This window comes from Meleagris gallopavo, chromosome 16, assembly GCF_000146605.3.
Source record: "Meleagris gallopavo isolate NT-WF06-2002-E0010 breed Aviagen turkey brand Nicholas breeding stock chromosome 16, Turkey_5.1, whole genome shotgun sequence".
Classification (NCBI taxonomy): domain Eukaryota; kingdom Metazoa; phylum Chordata; class Aves; order Galliformes; family Phasianidae; genus Meleagris; species Meleagris gallopavo.
This window is the reverse complement of record NC_015026.2, coordinates 12,464,088-12,483,348: the sequence shown is the minus strand read 5'-3', so window position 1 is coordinate 12,483,348 and position 19,261 is coordinate 12,464,088. Positions and strand designations below refer to the sequence as shown.

General features: G+C 38.0%; 2 protein-coding genes across 3 annotated transcripts; one reads left to right on the top strand and one right to left on the bottom strand.

Moving 5' to 3' along the window:
- Positions 1-1,402: 1,402 nt before the first annotated feature.
- Positions 1,403-13,326, top strand: CCZ1 (CCZ1 homolog, vacuolar protein trafficking and biogenesis associated). The gene is given in 15 exon segments (XM_010719694.3): positions 1,403-1,497; positions 1,626-1,719; positions 1,817-1,891; positions 2,264-2,311; positions 2,828-2,911; positions 4,852-4,980; positions 4,982-5,028; positions 5,434-5,515; positions 6,579-6,640; positions 7,340-7,451; positions 8,382-8,415; positions 8,768-8,885; positions 10,421-10,579; positions 11,637-11,764; positions 12,985-13,326. Coding segments are annotated over 14 exon segments (1,143 nt in total). The 5' UTR covers positions 1,403-1,497; positions 1,626-1,710; the 3' UTR covers positions 13,041-13,326.
- LOC104913449 (radial spoke head 10 homolog B-like) lies at positions 12,654-19,255 on the bottom strand. 2 transcript variants are annotated; one of them, XM_010719693.3, is made up of 8 exons: positions 19,154-19,255; positions 18,916-19,064; positions 18,081-18,188; positions 17,077-17,253; positions 16,286-16,337; positions 14,540-14,732; positions 13,922-14,157; positions 12,654-12,819 (listed from the first exon to the last, which is right to left on the bottom strand). In XM_010719693.3, the coding sequence occupies exons 1-7, from the start codon at positions 19,215-19,217 to the stop codon at positions 13,953-13,955; spliced, it is 948 nt and encodes a 315-aa protein (XP_010717995.1). In that variant the 5' UTR covers positions 19,218-19,255; the 3' UTR covers positions 12,654-12,819; positions 13,922-13,952. The 2 variants fall into 2 exon arrangements, with proteins under 2 accessions (XP_010717995.1, XP_031411742.1); XM_031555882.1 differs by lacking the exon at positions 12,654-12,819 and having other exon boundaries at positions 13,272-14,157.
- Between the last annotated feature and the right edge of the window lie 6 nt (positions 19,256-19,261).

The following is a 19,261-nucleotide window of genomic DNA, read 5'->3' as shown; positions in this document are numbered from 1 at the left end:
CCGGGCTCGGCCGCCCGTCTCCGAAGCCCTGCCGGCAGTGCGTACCCGCCGGGTTGGCGCCTCGCCCCGCGAACAAAGGGGGGGCGGCAGCCGGGGCCATCCGAGGGCAGCCAGTGAAACGCTGCTGCCGGGAGCTGGGCTGTTGTGCTGTGTCAGGGATGATAACTTCATCCATCGCGCTGTAACTTACTAGAAAACTTGGCATAGTCCAAGTTATTGCTGGCAGTGTTTTCATGCCACTGTCGCATTTTAGTAAGCGATTAAGTTTTTAGGTGATAACAAATTGCACGGTTCACGTAACTGTCTTCACTTCCAGAAGTGTTTTGGCACAAGGCTGCGTCCTCACGCATTGTGTATTTATTAATGACCCAGTAATGAGGCTGAATGCTTCCTCACCAAATCCCAGAACTGGGGGAGCTGCTCAGAGGGACGCTCAGCAAGGCGGGGGTTTGGGCGAGCAGAAACCTCCGAGAGTTCAGCAAAGGCAAATGCAGAGAGCTACGAGTGGGGCAGAGCCACCTCATGCGGCACAACAGGCCCGGGGCTGACTGGTTGGAAAGCAGCTTTGCAGAACGGAACCAGGGAGTCCCAGTGAGCAGCAGGTCGCATATGAATCAGCAGTGTGCCCTTGTGCAAAAATGGATGGCATCCTGTGTTGTGTGAGAGATTGGCAGCCAAAGCGATTGCTTACCCTGTTTGTGAGCATGGAGGTCCTCTGGGACTTCCCAGAGTAGGAAAAAAATATTTACAAACTGGAAGATGAAGGGTTGGTCAGGGGGCTGCAGTGTGTGATGTACAAGGAGACCCCCAGAGAACTGAGACCGTGCAGGCTGAAGAACGGCACATTGGAAGGAGATTGATGCTGATTTCTCCTGGCTCAAAAGTGATTATAGAGAGAACAGAGCCAGGTTCTTGAAGATGCACAGGGAAACGATGAGAGGCGATAGAAAAAATTGCAGCCAGGGAACTTCTGATGAGCTAGAAGAAATTCTTCACATTGAAATGATCAAACACCAGGATGGATCCCAGAAAGGCTGTGGAATCTCCAGCCTTGAAGATTTTCAGAACTTGATCAGCCCTGAGCAGTTGGAGCTAGCTCCGAGGCTGGCCATGCTTTGATCTGGCTTTGAAACAAGCCTTGCTTTGAACTGGTTGTGGTTATGTCCTATGATTCAAATAGCCTTGGAATTTATAAACCTTTTTGAAATGTCTTGGGCTGACTGTTTAAGTGTGCTTAATTATGCCTTTTATTTGTTACTTTGGAAGTTTGTTTAGGTACAAGATATAATTCTACCTAGAAGAGATTAGGACTTAAAAACAATCAAACTGTGAGCTGCATATTCTTTAACCTTGATTCTGTTAAAATGTATTTTGCTTTCCTTCTTATCTCAAATTTTAGGAAGAGAAGAAGATTCTCTTCTATCACCCAAATGAAGTAGAAAAGAATGAAAAAATTAGAAATGTTGGACTATGTGAAGCTATAGTGCAATTCACAAGGTATAAAGTCTGACTGTGTGGCTCGTTGTATTAGTGCAAACAGTATGTTTTAAACTTCCCAATCATACAGGTTTTCTTTTTGCATGCGTACATAAGTATCTATATCTACATACATGTTTTCTTTCCAGGACCTTTAGTCCAACAAAACCTGCAAAATCCCTACATACACAGAAGAACAGGCAGTTTTTCCATGAACCTGAAGAGAACTTCTGGATGGTCATGGTACTTATGCACATGATACGCATGTTTCTAAAATGTTGTATCAGAATGTTCTCAATGCATTCTGCATTGTCTAATGCCAGCCTGTTCCATTTTCTAGGTTGTACGAAATCCCATAATAGAAAAACACAAAGATGGAAAGCCAGTCTATGAATATCAGGAAGAAGAATTGCTGGTAATACTGAACTCTTTTTTTTTTTTCCCCCTCCCATTTTTCATCAGTTATATTGTGTTTTAAAGTACCATCAGAAGTACCCAAGTTGTTTTCTTCTTGATAACATTAACCATTGGCCTTAGGGAAATACAGTATTTGTAACTGACATCTTGTGTGTGAGTTAATACTGCTTTTGATCCTAAATGTGAGGTGACTCACTTTCATAGTTTAGAGGTATAAAGTAATTTCTGTATGCTGACTGGAAATGCTGTGCTGATCAATTTCACTGATCTGTGCATGTGCCTGCTCTTTGAAAACATTTATGTGTAGCTCAGCCAAAATATTCGAAATACTACCTCTGCTTACACTAATGCCTTGCTCTGTTTTCTGCAGGACAAGGTTTATAGTTCAGTCCTGCAGCAGTGCTACAGCATGTACAAGGTAGGGTTAATAACACACAGGCTCTTCTGGGCAGTGGAGGAAATCCTCGTGATACCATCTGGATGTGCAAGCTCACTGTTGCTGGCTGCTCTCTTCCTGAAGCTGTTACCATGGTGGAGGAAGAAAAAATTCAACTGTTGCAGTTGCCAGCATTAATTCATTAGCTTACTGTAGAAATAAAAGCCCTCTAATTTCTGTCAAGTCCACTTGATTTTGATGACATTAGATACTATCTATGGTTATTCAGTATTCAATACTGAATAAAGGCCATCAATCTGACTTTTAGAAAATAAGATGCTTAAGCAACACAGATAAGTAACTTTGCTACTAATAGAGAATACTTCAATTCTGACTTTGCTACTATATATATCTAGACTGCAAATCAGAAAGACTTTCCCAATAAAAGGGTACATTTGGATCTATGCAGAGTTGAAATAGTAAGGAACATGAGCTTTACTGTTGAGTTGCAGGAAATTAAAGCACCTACACAACTGACTGACTTCTTTTAACCACTAGCTCTTCAATGGCACGTTTCTGAAAGCAATGGAAGATGGAGGTGTAAAAGTTTTAAAGGAGAGACTGGAGAAATTCTTTCATCGGGTAAGAACACATACAGTATAATTGTTCCTTGGGAATAAAATTCTAAATCTTCTCTATGTGGCTTCAGTGAGATTTTAATGCATGCAGAGCAGGAGAGATGCAGCAACAACACCAAGTCTGGGTACTCACTTTTTCCAAATACTTGCCTGCTTGCCAATCATAGAATGGCTTGGGTTGGAAGGGACCCCAGGGATCATCAAGTTCCAACCCCCAGCCACAGGCTGGGCCACCAACCTCCAGATCTCATACTGGAACAGATTGCCCACAGCCCCATCCAGCCTGGCTCTTGAAAATTTCTGGAGATAGTGATTCCACAGCCTACATGCACAGACATTCAAGTCCCATAGTACTGTCAAGTAATGGGGAGTGGTGATACTTAACTAATTTTTTTTCCTTTGTGGTATCAGTAGTCATGCCTGGTAAGGTTTCAGAAAATAAGCCTTGTTTATAACTTGTCTTCAGTATTTAGCTTCAACGTTGAAAAGCAAACGCTTGAGCAAAAAGATGGAAAGCAAAACCTAATTCTGAGCAGGAAGTCAATCAAATATTATTCATGTAACTTCCAAATAGTCACATCTAGCAAAACTTTCAGTTTCAACGTGAAAAGTTTCATCAGGCTGACTTTAGAAGGTGGCATCCGTGTGTCTGTTGCAGAGAAGGAAGCTGAGGACTGCTGTCAGCAGTTAGTGTCTCTGAGTAACTGTCACAGACATCTGACTATTGATAGCTCTGATAAAGGTGGAGAGTAGTCATTTTAAACTGGTATTTAAAAAAAAATTGTTCTCTTTGTGAATTTTTGTTTCATCTTGGAGTTTTGTCTGTCTGCAGGAAGACTAAAGTAAGGCCTAAGATAAACCTTGACAGCACAAGGAGTGCTTGTTTAATTAGCTGCTGTATACATTTTCTAGACTAAATTCAAAAATAGAGTATGGCAAAAAGAGAAGCAATAGATTTTAAGCTAAAAATATTATTTTTCTTTTTAACTTCCTACTGAAGATAAAAGAATAGGCACTGAGATTTGTGTAACCAAGAAGCCCAAGGGAAAAAAATATTTCTCTTTCTCCTGGGGAATAAGAAATGCTTTGATAAAACTTTCATGCAGATGTTCTGCTGTGAGCCTATGGAATTAATTGGCCAAACATTGATGGCTTGGTCTGCATTGAAACTGTGAAAGAAAATGAGATTTAAACTGTGCCAGAGACTTGCCATACTATCTGTATGTCCTGTGGGATATGTAAGTGTGAACAAAAGTGTTCTCATCTGATTTAGAAATGCATAAACTTTAAGAAAATTATTCTGCTAAGGTGGACAGACTGATCTGAGCAGTGCTGTATGTTTGTGTTTGGTTAAATGCAGCTTCTTTTTTATACCAGGTAGACAAAGACATCTGTAATAACTTGATATAAGAAATAACTTTGGCTATTCTGTCTTGTGTATGTGAATCTAATTTTTGTTGACATTTTCTTAGTGGCCCGTTGTCATAATAATGTGTGCTGCTCTGAGTAGCAAGGTAATTTTTTTGGTAATGTGAAATGACTGTAGAGGGAGCCATTGGCTAGCTTATCTTGCACAGATTGTAAGCTTTACCCAGAGATTTTAAATGCGCTATCAGGAAAGAAGATAATCTTTTCCTTTGCATGTCACAAGCTGATCTGTTAATTTTTACAGTTACTTCTGAAATGGAACACTGGTATGAAAGGCTGTGCTTTCTTATCCTCTCAAAGGATCTTGAGCTGGCCTTAAAAGCCAGCTGATGAAATATTAGTAAGCTGAGACCTGAAATCAGGTTGACACACAAAGAAAAAATTGGCACAAGCAGAATTGAAAGTTTTTGGGGGTCCTCAGCCTAGATTACAGGGGATTAGATTCAAACTTGTCATTTAAATCTACACATTGGAAACTTTCTGAATTCTCAAAAACAACGGCAATTATTCTCTTAGTACTTGCAGACACTGCACTTACAGTCTTGTGATCTGCTGGATGTATTTTGTGGAATCAGCTTCTTCCCACTGGATAAAATGACTTATTTGAAAATTCAGTCATTTATTAATAGGATGGAAGAAAGCCTAAAACATAGTCAAATATACTGCATTTCTCTACAACGATCAGCTGATCTGGTAGGTACTTCAATAATTTATTCTGTGGGATCTGGGGGTATTTACTGGCATGGCAAAGCTGTTCAGGGCATAGTGCTTCACTTCCAGCTAAGCATTTTATTTTTTCAAGTTTCACAGAAGAGAACAACTTTACTTTGTGCTTAAGTTACATAATTATGACACTGGATATGGTTTAGTAGCAGAAAAAAATGACTGTTTTAAAGCAAACTTGGATATGTTTTGAATTTAAGAAATAAAATAACATTTTAAATAAAACGAATATCCTGAGACTTAATCTACCAAGACACTGAAATGTTGCTACTCACTCTAGTTCTGTTTTGCTGCCTGAGTTGTGATTAGGGGGAAAATGTGACCTGAGAACCACATGACAAACAATTTGCATTTTTCCATCTCCCTGTGCTGTAGGAGTGGACTGGAACAAGACGATATGAGAATTCTGTACAAGTACCTCACAACATCTCTGTTCCCAAGACACATGGAGCCTGAGGTATGATACGCTGGGTTTATTTTTTCTGTGTATCCTGTAACACTGAAGTCTAAAATAGAAAAGAGAAGCATCTCTTCTCCCTTCCTCACTTTAAGGTTCAGTTTAGGAATATCTGAGATTTGTCGCTTTTGGGACACTCAACTGAAGTCAGGAATGTTTGCACCTATCAATTACAGTATAGCAGAATTCTGATACTTTGAATATGAGTCCCTGATAGGGGCTTTCCTAAATGCTGATACCTAATGACTCCTTGTAGCACCAGTGGAGACCTGCTCAAACTTCAGAGAGGATACTATGCTCATAGCCAACATCCTCAATAGAGTCTACAAGCTGTTGAAGTAGAGCTGAATCTTTTATAACTAACAGAAAGTGGGATGGAAGTGTGTCTTACTGCTCTTCTCATATGCTTCTGTTATCATAAGAAATGAGCATTTTAATGCAAGTATTATTTTAAAATGAAATGATTTAAAAACATGCATTTGGGTCTACCAAAGATGTGCAGTGTTAATGTGTATTAAGACTTGTAAGATTTTTTTAAGGTAATTAAGTCAGGTGTTTTGTAGTTAATACATTGTTGATCAGATACAGCAATTCTGACATACAGTATCTTAGGAGCTCCTGATTGACCTCTGAGTCTTTGTCTGGCAGATCAGGGCTTGGTGAATTGAAGTTTCAAACTGCTTGAAGTGAATTTCGAAAGTCTTCAAGCCTTAATGGCAGAACCTTTTCACCTCCTATAATTGAAAAGCAAGCTTCTGTGGCTTTTAGCAAGCTTTTCAAAAAGAGAACGTTTGACTTATGGTGTTTGTTTCAGTGTGAAATGCCATTCAAACCACAAGGGGTTAGTTGCCCTTCCTACCCCCCCCCACCTCTGGCAGAGCTCCATAAATTACATTTAAAAATTAATAAATGCAAGATCTGAATGCCCTGTCAGCAACTCCTGCACTTTAGCCAACTGTTATCTTTCTGCAAATGGTTTGCTTTGGTATGATTTAAAGACAGTCCACAACACATTAACAAGAAATACCTCTAAGCTGTTTTTTCTTGTTCCTTTTTGTTTCAGTTAGCTGGAAGAGATTCTCCAATACGGGCTGAAATGCCAGGAAATCTACAACATTACGGAAGGTAGCTCTTAATAACTGTCTCCATCTACTGCTGCTTCCCTCGAGGGCAAAATGTTTGAGAGGAAGGAATTTATTTTGGGATGCACATTCCACATGTAGTTTATTCCATAGGCCACACAGTAGTCAGTGCTAAGTAAAACCTAACCTCTGGAAGGAAAAAAAAAAAAGTAGTATGCAGTAACAGTAATTAAGCCTTTTCTTCTCCACTGTTCTTAGTGCACTGCATGAAAAGTTTTGGCAGCACTCCAGACACTTCCTTTCAGTCAGGCACTTGAGACAAAGGTGCATGTTTCTAATGATGTCCTTCTCAGTGTGTCAGGGTGGGCATGTAAGCAACTGGGCAAGATCTGAGTAATTGTGGATTTGGACATCTTTCTTTTAATACTGTAGTTCCCTTTGTCTGATATAGTGTATTCTATAGGGACTGAAGCAATGGCACGAGCTCTCCTGGCTTTCCCCTCAAAGTTAAGTTCCTGTAGTACACCACTGTTCTACATAAAGCTACTGGTGGAAAGCAAAGGATGCAGGCTTTCCCAGTAGCAATGAAAAAGAGCTCTGTGCTTCTCTGGATAGCTCAGTACTCACTGTCTTCACATCCATTCAAAGATGCAAGCAGTTGCTAACTTCATAAACATCTGTTAAATAAGAAAAACTGAAATACAAGAATGCATCACATCTAAGCTGTTGAATTATTTTATAGGTTTCTTACTGGACCCTTAAATCTTAACGATCCAGAAGCAAAATGCAGATTCCCCAAAATATTTGTTAACACTGATGACACATATGAAGAGCTTCATCTAATTGTTTATAAGGTATTGCATTTTTCTCTGCAATTACTCCTCAAGTCTAAGAATCTATATACAACGAGGAAACCAGTGATATGAAATACTTGTGAATTGCATACAGACATGAATTGATAGGACCAGACTAAGTAGACAGAAAACTCTTTAGAATTTTGAGCAAGAGGCTTTAAAGCCTGAATCCTCTTTTCCTCTCTTCTGTACCTTCTCAAAATAACGTTTTATCAAAACAAAATATCAGCCTTCAGCTTTGTGATTTCATACTTATCTTTATGTTGTGTTAACAGGTGGGGAGGAAGTTCCTAGCAGATACACGTCCTTGCATAGAATGCATTTATTGACACATTTTACATTTCTCCTATTTAAAATCTCAGTGCAGCTTACAGGGTATAGCACTGGCAGATCAGTGTGATAGGGAAGGCATTACACCAGAGGTGTAATGACAGAAGGATTGACACAATAGGAAGATGCTATAAGAAAAGGAATGGAAGAAGATTGCTCACCTGTATCAGAAGATTCAAGGTTCACAGGGGAAAGCTTCACCAAGGAGGGATCTCCAGGAAGAGATCCTTCCCCAGTGAAGTCAGCCCTTAAATGAGGTCTAAGAGAGCTGCAGCCAGGCTCCACCCCTTCCTGTCCCACAGGTGAATTGCCTTCACCCGTGCTCCCAGACCTGACAGGCCTTTTCCGCAGGTGCTCAATCAGTGGTTCAGGCCAGGACTGAACAGTTCCCAACACAGGGTTTAAGACTGTAACTATCCTGTGTTATGGATGATTGCATGATGGCTACTTTGAAAGCGGGTGAAGTTTTAGTAACACTAGTAATTTTTTAAAAACTGGTTGCCCAATGTGCGACTTTGCTGAAGTACTGCCATTTCTTTGAGGTGCCTGAAGTAACCTGTTGTAAATGTTTTTGTGTTTTAACTTCTTTTTTTGTTCCAGGCCATGAGTGCAGCTGTCTGCTTTATGATTGATGGTAAGTACCTGCTAGTATCGTTTCTGAAATGAGACACAGTTAATACAAAGCGCATAAAACTTGTTTGACTCTCGAAAAATACTCAAGTTAATTTCCTATTTGAGTTTCTTCTTCCTGAGTGCTTTTTATCAATCTTTTGATTGTGCTCCACTGGTAATGCAGTTTACACAATAAAATGACTAAGTATTGCTTAAAGGTAACTTTACGGATGATTTACACAGTGCATGAGTGTAATTAAAAGACAGATTGGTCCTAGGGCATCCAATAATGTTTAAGGAAAGCAGCTACAGAAATTGTACCCTCTCTACTGTTGGAAGAGAATCTCACTTCTCCCTTTTCTTTACCATCTTAGCTTCAATTCCACCCACACTGGAGTTTTGCCGTAAACTGGACAGCATTGTTGGGCCTCAGCTGACTGTGTTAGCATCAGACATATGTGAACAATACAACATCAACAAGAGAATATCAGGGTTTGTACCACATTTCTGCTTCTGTCATAGTCCTGTATTGGTTAGAAATTAGGCTTATTGAGCTGCTTATATAATAGCAACGTGTTCCTAAATGTTGAAAGCATTGAGTTAGCTGTGTATCTTAAACAACATTTATCTACCCTTCTGTATCTTAAGCCTTTATAAAGTCCTTGTTGTTGCATATTCAAGTCTCCCTGCAGTAATAACATGCATGTTACTTATACAGGAATAAATGTTGATTGTGTAGCTGAAACCTTTTTCCTCTATATGCAGAACTGCTGCAAAAAAATCATGTAAACATTAAGATAATAATTCTTAACTATTATCAATTAAGATTCTGCCACCTCATTCCCAAGCTGTTAACTGATTATTCAGGTACAGGTGGAATGTTTGGATTTTGCTTCTTTCATATGTGACCATAAAGCTAGCTGATGTATCTACAAAATAAAAAACTTGTCTGCATTTTTACCATCCATCTCCCTGCATGTTGAAATAGAAAAGCAGCAGTTCCTAGAAAACCTTAACTTCAGTTTATACTTCCCAACTTTTCTTGAGCAAGACAGAATCTCTTGAAGTTCAGGTAGCCCTGAGCAATTAGAACATTTGAGTTTCTTAAAGAAAAAAAAAAACACCGCTGGCTCTGTGCCCACCTCCGTTCTTATGTTGATTTCATTTGACTTCTGCTTTCCCAGACTACTTGGGGGTCTTTTTATGTTACCTGGTACTGGCTTTGGCAGCTTTAACTTTTTTAAAGTTTAATGCCGTGGTGTCCTGAAAACATGATACAGTTTCTTGCAACTAATTCATTGGAGTGACAGAGAGAAAGTGTATCCAGTTGTTTGCTAAGGTGACTGGTGGCATCAGGGTATCTCCTTCATTCTGAATAAAACATGGCTTGTAGTACCACTTGCTATAGCCAGTTTTTGCCAATTTAAATTTCTTACAGCTCCTACAGAATTACAGCTGTAAGTGACAGATGTTATATTACTGTAATAAAAGAGGAAATGGAAAAGAATAACAAAAGCAGGAGTTTGAAAATAGTCTCGCCTGGCCACACCACTGATGATGGAATATTTAATTGCACTGATCCAGGCAGAGTTCTTTCTTTTTATGGTAGAAAAATTAAAGAGGTGAATAGAAGATTCCCAGTTAGTCAATTTAAAGACTAAGCCTCTGTTTAAAAACCAATCTAAGCTGACGTGGCACGGAAACAAAACAGTGGAGAAAAAGCAGCCTATAAGAAAGGTGCAAACAAAATACTGCTGGTACATGGGACCAGGCTGTCAGACTGTGGTGTGTCTATTTCTTAGTAGCCCAAGAAGAGGAAAAACTGATTTTTTTCATTTTATTTTCTCATTTAAGTATTGAAATGAAGTTTGATTTTGCCACAAGTCTTACTTGGTGTCTTTAAGGTGAAAATAATTTCAGGATGTCTCAGTTTTACGCTGGCTAGCTGACAACTGTTCTCTCCGAGTCTTGTGCTTAGGTACCATGGCAGGATTTGCAAGTCACTTCCTTTTCCTGAATCTTCCTAGGGCTGAGAAGGAGCCTCAGTTTAAGTTCATCTACTTCAATCACATGAACCTTGCAGAGAAGAGTACCATTCACATGAGGAAAACACCCAGTGTATCACTTGCATCTGTACATCCTGACCTCATGAAGATTCTCGGTGATATCAACAGTGACTTCTCTAGGTAATGCTCAACTATTAAATAGTCTTTTAAGCCCTTCTGTCAATTCAATTTTTTTTTTAATTTGTGAAGCTTCCTTGCCTTTTTGACATGGATGACTTTCATAGCTTTGTATGATAGACTTTATTATGGTGGTCATAGTAAATATTTTGTGGTGGATAGAGGTAGGATGTCATACATAAACTTTTCTTGTTACTTTAAAAAAAAAAAATATTAGATAAAGGACCAGGGACTCTGTACTATATTAGAAGATCTCGTGTTTGAAGCTTTAGAAAAACTGTAAGAAACCTGAAGCTTTATCTAGTGCTTTTGCACGTAGGTCTGGCTAATTTCAGGCTAAGTAGAGTAAAGAACAGGGAAACCTGTTTCAGCCTATTGCATCGTACGCTCCTCTGAAATAGCTGCTTTTAGGGACTGGGCAATAGATGGAATACAAACCTTGCAGTTATTACAGTACCGCTCCTAGAAAATGTAACTAGCTTTCTGTAAATGGTATCTGCTTACCTATTTCATGGTGAAGAGACATTCCTTTCACTACAAAATGATTGTGATGTCTATAGTTCTAACTAGGAACTAGCAATTGTCCAACTTAAGTTTTTCAAGTTTTTCATTTTTCTTTAAATCAAAAATTGCATATTATAGAAGTACTGGGTTAGTGACAGCCTTATATAACAGACCTTGTTCTTCAGCGTGGTTGAGTTGTAGGCTTAACAACTTGATATGTGAGAGCCTACTTTCATCACAGTGTATCCACTGTGCTCTGGTCATGCTAACAAAACAATGTTTGAAGGGTGTCCTTAACTTCCTGGAAGACGGATGTTTTCTTCAGAGTAGCAGAGTGGTTGGCCAGCAGACAAAGATCTGTGTCCTTAAATGACTAAATCATTCTGCACACTTATTTGTGAAGTTCTCATCTTGGATTGATGAATTACTGAATTATCAAGTTAGTACTCTAATACTATACAGACACAACAAATCAGGACATCATTCATAATCATTTGTATTGAAAATTGTTGAAAATCAGTTTGCCATCACCTTTACTTTCTGAAACTTCTTTCAGAGTTGATGAAGATGAGGAAATTATTGTGAAGGCAATGAGTGATTACTGGGTAGTTGGGAAAAAGTCTGACCAACGAGAATTGTATGTTATTTTGAATCAAAAAAATGCAAATCTGATTGAAGTTAACGGTAAGGATTGGTTTTTATTAACTTTAAGTAGTTACTACTAAAATATCTGTCTGTGGAAAAATAATAAAATCCATCTGATCCAAAAATCTAGAGACAGATTGATCTACAACAGACAGGACAAGGTAAGTTTCTGTAAGGTTTTAGTCTGCCTTCCATCAGCTACAAAAAAAAAATAGCAGCATCATCATTTAACTAGGCATGCCAAATATTTAATCAGTTATTCTTCCTCCCTGGAAATAGAGAAATACCCTATGAAGCTGAGGAACAATTAATGAAGTGTATTACTTGAAAATTGTTATATCTGATTTTTGTCAGTGATCCATTAGTAGTTATTTATACATCATGTCTCTCCTGTCATTGGTATTCATTCAGTTATTGTCTATTTTTAATGCTATTTGAAGACTGATTTACTCTTAAAGGGGCAAATCAACATGAAGTTGCAGTGAGCTTTTAAACATATTCATTTTTAAGAGGAATAGTTTGAGTATGACAGCAGCAATTTTGGCACTGTGTTTTAATAAGAGGCAGTGCTCTCACATGGATGATGGGAAAGAACTAGGGATTTTTTGTTGTTGCAGGTTTGGTTTTTTTTGTTGTTTTGTTTGTTTGTTTGTTTTGTTGTTGTTGTTGTTGTTGTTTTTAAGATGAAAGCATAATAATCTAAATTTTAGGAAGAGAAGCTGATCGCGTGATTTATCTGACTGTTATTCTTCAGGATCAAATCTGTACTGCAGAAGCAGTACAGATTTCTTTGTGTGCCTTATAAATCCAGGAAGTACTGCTACCCCTGCACCATTGTCTGCCAAACTGCAAAAAGCAAAAAGCTTTGCTGACTTGATTTATTGATTTATTGTAACAGACTCCAGCAATCCCTTCTTCCTCTGAAAAGGAATTATAATATACTTCCTTGTGTGGAAGCTAGGTATTCTGCTGTTGCAGTGTAGAGGTTTGACAAGACAAGTGGTCCAGCCAACTCTTCCTCATTTACACTTTTGCCACTTACAGCTCCTCTTTCAGACAGACTGGAATTTCTGACTTGACTCAACTTTTTCTTCCTGAAAACAACAACAACACAACAATTTCTACAGCGAATCTCTTTTTGTTTGTTTGTTTTGTCAGTTTAATTATATTCCACTTGATGCTAGCCCTGGTTCTTACATAGGTCCCTTTAAAATATTATAATTTTTTAAAATGTGGGGGTTTTTTTGTTTGTTTTACAGAAGAAGTGAAGAAACTTTGTGCAACACAATTTAATAATATTTTCTTCTTGGATTGATCTGCAGAGGACTGATTTATAAAGATGTCAATGTCAGACACTTGTTCAACATGAAAAGTTATTAGTCATATTATTGACTGGAATAAGGACAATAGTAAAGCAATACTTGCTTTGTAAGAATCAAAATTTCTACTAAAATCTGTAAACTGATCATGAAATTTCTAGATTTTAAAAAAGTTTATGGTGTGCAAACAAATTAAAAACCAGTCTGAATTCACCTGTACCATTCCATTCTGATGTTATGTGAATATTTTACTGGCAAATAAAATACAAGTAATAATTGTTATACTTTTAAGGGCATCTTTTGATCTCTGTGTTGATTTGTATAAAATAAGCAGGACGTTACGCTGTGGTGTGAAATGAGACTGCTTACAAAAGACCTCTGAACAAGTAACTTTATAGCTCCAGTTCTAGGCTGACCTGACCTGTTTTTAACAACTCCTACTTCAATTTACCTCTTTTGTTGTCAAATTCCTACCTGCAAGTATTCCCCAAACACAATCAGACTGGAGCACAAGAAATACTTACTTGACTGACTTCATGTACGTAGAAGTGATTTACCATGAAGCCATTTACGTCAGCACTACCATCACCATAGGGAACGTAAGTTCTATATCACCTCAACACTGATGCAAGTTTTAACTGGTTAGCTAACACTGATTGCTGGAATAGCTTTGTTTATTTCTGCAGAGGGTTACACTTTATTTAACTGCCCACATATTCCTTTTCCCAAGGCTCTTTGTTTAAGGACAGCTAGCCTTGAAGTTCAGTTTCAGCAGAACAGCAAATCTCACTTCTATAGCACTTCTGATTTAGATGCCAGTGGAAGTGTTATTTGGTGTGGGTTTTGGTTTGTATTTTGTTCTTCAAAGAACACTTACATTCTGATGAGATCCACTAAACTGACAAGATTTACTTCCTCCTCCTCTTGGTTCCTGTAGGCACCTTGGTAACAGCTGGGGCTGGTACAGCAGATGCCTCTTCCTTTGGAGGGGGTGCTAACTGTACACCAGGCTCTTCTAACTCCTTAAAAACTGTACTCTTGGACTCCAGTGACACTTCTTCTGCAGCTTCTTTCTGCTTTTTTGCATCTTCTGCTTCTCTTTCAGCAATAAGTCTGAGTGAACAAGATTGAAAGTTACGTACTGCAGTGAGGGAGACACATTTATAATGGCCAAGCAGTTGCAACTATATTCACAGTATGAACTGAGAAGCAAGAAGTCCAGCTACTTAGTTCTACAAGTCCAATTTACAGCATACAAAAAACACATTTGACTTGACTCCCCTTATATAGAGCAGGGGTTAAGTACCAGGAAAGACATTTCTGTAACCTGAAAGCAGCCTGTAATCATTAGTCCTGACAGCCATTAAGTCACACAAGTTACATTCTGCACGTTTCATTCTATATTTAGATGAGCTGGTTATAATATGCTGTACTACTTCACTAAAGCAAATTTTGTATTTGCAGTAATTTTGTTAATAGAAGGTAAAATACTTACTTTGCTATCTCCTCATCCTTCCTCCTTCTCAGCTCAGCTAACTCAGCATTCTGTATTCGATTTTCTTTTATTTTTGCCTTCAACACTTTTTCATGCTGGTAGGCTGGAAACAAGTTGTTTGTAAAAAAGATTTGCACTTGATACATCCACCAATCAAATTCCTTATCTTTTCCAGTTTGGGCTTCTAGTTCATCTGCAACATGCAAGTTAAATGTGTATTTGTAAGAATATTTCTATTTCAAATACCTTTTGGAATACAATATTTCACATCTGAAATTCTGACAGAAAAGTCTGGCTGCATTGGTGCTCCTCCTCTCCACATCTGTAGGCAAGGCACATTTGCTTCTGCATAGAATGCAAGATGACAACTGTGAGAAACATGACTCCAGGTGAAAAGGGATGGCCCTTCTGCAGGTCTTCAGTGTTCCTCATCTCTGGGAACAGTGTTAGAATAAGCATTCCCCTTTAATTCTATGATAAATGTTTTAATTATGCAGTAATCTAATGACAGTTCAGTATCTATGGCTCCCGTAGGCAGGGGAACAAAGGGATGGAAATGACTACTGAAAGAACAAAAATACATCCAATGGCTGTACTATTGACAAAGCAGCCTAGAGCCCATCCAGTAGTTAAGAAATGTTTTTTTTCAGATCTGATTTTTCAGTCATTCAAGTGAAAGGTCCGATGACTTCTTAAAGAACACTTGTCTACTTACGTTCACGCATTCAGTTTCTCTGTCTGTGTAACACTAACAAACACAGAGTCCCAGTTTCTGACTTAAGCAAAAGAAGCCAAAAATAGCTGTAAAGTCTTGTATTTGCCCAAAATTGAAATTCCCACGAAGCACATGATGCTTTATAGATGCCCTACGTATAAGATGTGGCATTTTAAAACTACAAAAGTTATTTAAGTTAGGAGTACTTAAAATTCTCATTGATTAAATCTCTTTTTTTTAAATTATTTCTTAAACATTTTTCTTCAAAAACTTGACTCCAGAATTAATGATGTTCATTTACTGCCCTCTTGTGACAAATTGGTATCTGAATATACAAATAAAATTTCACAATTAAAGGAGAGGCACAGGGGATTTTGTGTCTTAGCAGAGTAGGATTGCTTTACTTATCAATTCTGATGTTGGAGAAAAATCCTGTTTTTTTCTTTATCCCAATTGGACAGTGGCCAAACATCTTTGATACTGCCATGAGTTGTGTGGAATGACAGGACACTATCTGGTATGGCAAATATTGAAAAGTTGGAATGACTCAGTCTGTAATTCTGCATGCTGATCTTCAGGATAAACAAGACTAAATTGCCACTGACATTCCAGCTAGGTTGGTGGCTGTGAAACTTCTGTACCAATGAAAAGATCTATAATGGATACGCAGTACAGAGTTCAACCTTCTGTTTCCATGCCCAGATGTATGGAACAGACAAGTAGGAATTTAATTTTAAAAAGTTTCTAAGTTAGTTTTCTTAAGGAAGAATGTGATAACTTTTAATTAAAAAGCATTCAAAGTTCAGAGATTGAAACTCGCCCAGCTGAGCATAGCAGCTGTTGGAAACCAAACATGAAGAGGTAACCCCTTGGGTAAATACAGAACAGAATGCCTCTGCCCTCTGTAATTACAATATGTCCAACTGTTTCAATTATTAACTACTGTTTTAATCACCTTTAAAGCTGTAGCAAGAGTGTATCTCCTCTACCACCTCTGCCTATGGATGCTTATGATTAACTACAGTACTCACCCATTAGAAATTCTTGAAGACTTTGCCCTCTGTCTTCACAAGGTCTCAGCACCTAGCAAGAGGTTTAAAATTCAGTTAATAAATTCTGGGTCTTGTGCTGAAATTCAGTACTGAAATCACATTGTTCTGCTTTATGTAGAAAATAGCAACTAATATTCTAAATAAGACTAGCAAAGGCTTCTTACAGGAGCAAATGCTTTGTTAGCTATTGAAATACACCACTTTTAGGCTCATACATACATATAGGTACAGGAACCATTATATTTAACATGAGGTGAAATGCTAGCCCCTTTCAAAACTTAAAATTACTTTGGCTTCTTTGCCACCCACAGCAGGGTGCACCAGTGTCACAGGCAGCATCATTATTATATTTAAATCATTATTAAAAAAATTAGCAAAAAGAAAAGAGCACAGTGTATCCTCTGGGAACATGCCAACAGCTTTAAGGCCACTCTTACACATCAGTTTTGACACTCCACTTAAAGCAGGAGAGGCATCTCTGCCACCAGTCCAGTTGTAAGGAGACTTACAAGTATTCTGTGTGTAATTAGAATTATCTACAAAAATGTGTACGCAAGTTAGAAGCATCTACACTGATGTTACAATCTAAGGTAGCAGCAAACAAAGAAAACCAGAAGGATTCATTCAAATGAGTGTTTATACAAAGAATTTACAGGATATTTATACAGAATATACAGGAATTTAATTCCCATGTTTGGGCTTTTGCAGGGCCTGACCTTGCTCTCTAAGTGGACAAGTAATAATATTTTATCAGTCTGCATCAGCATTACCTGGGAGAGAGAATACTGCATGTAGAAAGTCTCATTTGTGGTTCCTTCAGAGAAACCTTCCGTTCTAAAGTTCCTTCTTTTCTGATTATCTCCATCTACCTGCTCCTTAATTGTATCACTGGTAACATACACCAATGCACAATGAAGAAGAGCTTCAACAAATTCAAGAAAAACCAGCTAGAGTAAAACAAACAGTGATTAATTCATTAATTTTTGCAAAATCTCATTACAGATACATGTGCCTAAGCAAATCAGGAACTCAAAAACTAATCGTGAAGCCCTCTAGCTTTGTGTGTCTACTCATAGGTTCCTTCTTTTACAGAAAAAATGAAAATGGCCAAAGTACCAAAAATTCAGAAGGTGATACACTGTGTTTATGCCTTTTACAAGTCACTTTATAATATTGCCAAGATTTTTGTTGTACCTGGAGTTACAAGAAATTTCTCTCTCTGAGCAGTAACATACAGCATTGCCAAAACTTAAAATGTTCAATTGTGGATGATGCTTCTAAAACTGCCAGTAACAGGGCCATAGTAAATCCTTTATTAACACACATGATGTATATCAGATACTGCTTAAAAATCACAAATTCAATTGTGTCATTTATAATAGACTGTCACTAAATAAGAGCCATTCCTCAAGGATGTGGCATGCCAGCTGGTAGCTGAAGAACCTTCTACAGCTGCTATCTATTAAGTTGGCAATTCACACATCACTAACCAGGCATTGCACCCCTGTGTTACAATTCTTTCAAGGTACTATCTGTAGGATCAGAGCACAGGCATAGTAATAATCCAAATATGGAATACTAAGCTAAACTAGAAGATACAGGCACAGAGCAACAGAAAATAAAAACCACGGTTGTAGTCTTCGTTTTTTCACAGTGAATGACACTTTCTTCCTGTTCTAGCAGACAGGGAGCTGTAACACTTCCTAAAAATAATTTTAATTGTTCCTGTAGCAATGAAATACTATGTGTGCTGTTATTTTGCCCCCATACACACCTCCTGCTCCAGGTTGCTACTGCTGCTGTCGTGTAGGGAGGGGCCATCTTTGAAAAGTATTTCCACAAGTCTTGAAGCAGTTAATTGTTTGCCAAGAAGTTTGAAATCCTGAGTAAGATTAACGATTATATGTTAACAAACCAAACCCAACTCTCTTTGAAGCCTGTGTCAAAATTTGTACTGGATTCAACTGATATTTCCACATCATAATTATGACAGACTGAAATTCCAGCCCCACAAAATTCAATGGAAATTTTTCTGATAATTCAGAAACAATGTTAAGAAAAAAACTCAAGAGAGCTCATAAATAATAATATTACAATTTTGTCCTCTAATAGCTTTATTAAAGAAAGTTCAAGGAAAAAGAAAGGCTTGGGTTTAAACAGTGACAGTGACTCAGAAGCCAGTTATATCGATTGGAATTGTTCCCTAGCCTCTGGATCTAGCCTTGGATTGCTGAATTTTAGTAAGGAATCTCAAGACCACGATGCAGTACATTAAGCTTATACCTTATCAAAATTCTTTACTGCGTTACACCAAAAGTTTCCATTCTCTGATTTGTAGCAGCATGACACTTCAGCATATAAATTTTATATTAAAAAAAAAAAGGCAAACATTTGCCTAAGATTTGATGATTTGAAATGATCAGAAGGCAATCCTGCAAAAAGTGCATAAACTTCTGTGCCAGCGTGCCCATAGCATCTGTCGGGCAGTTTGTACAAGCAGCATTACTCATATTTTTCCAACTGTGCAGAAGTCACAGGCAGAACTTTAAAATGCCCATATAAACTGAACAAAGAGCATCTAGTCACACACAAAAAAGTAGTTAGATTACATTCAACATCCAAAGGAACTGCCTCATTTTCATTGTGGGTTCAAATGGAGGTCTGGTATTCTGACGACAAAAAGCTCTGTGTATTTCCCAGCATTTGTCAATGTACCTCATGGCAAAAACAGCACGATGCCGTTCAGAAAATAAGAAACCTGTAAAAACATTCAGTGGGAAAAAGCAATGGTTACAGTAAGACCAGGATGTCTGTGGTAATAATTGAAGAAGAAATTATCTTTCTTACCCTGAATATGACACGCAGTGGGAATAACATTCCTGGACATCATTTCAATGAAACACTTATGCATGTAAGGACTTTTACCTCTACAATTGAAACAAAAATTACTTTTTT

Coding starts and splice junctions, on each gene's coding strand:
- LOC104913449 (XM_010719693.3), bottom strand. CDS start 19,217: ATGCATAAGTGTTTCATTGAAATGATGTCCAGGAATGTTATTCCCACT. Junction 14,733..16,285: donor TCTTCAAGAATTTCTAATGG/GTGAGTACTGTA, acceptor TGCATGTTGCAG/ATGAACTAGAAGCCCAAACT. Junction 14,158..14,539: donor AAGGATGAGGAGATAGCAAA/GTAAGTATTTTA, acceptor TTGTTCACTCAG/ACTTATTGCTGAAAGAGAAG.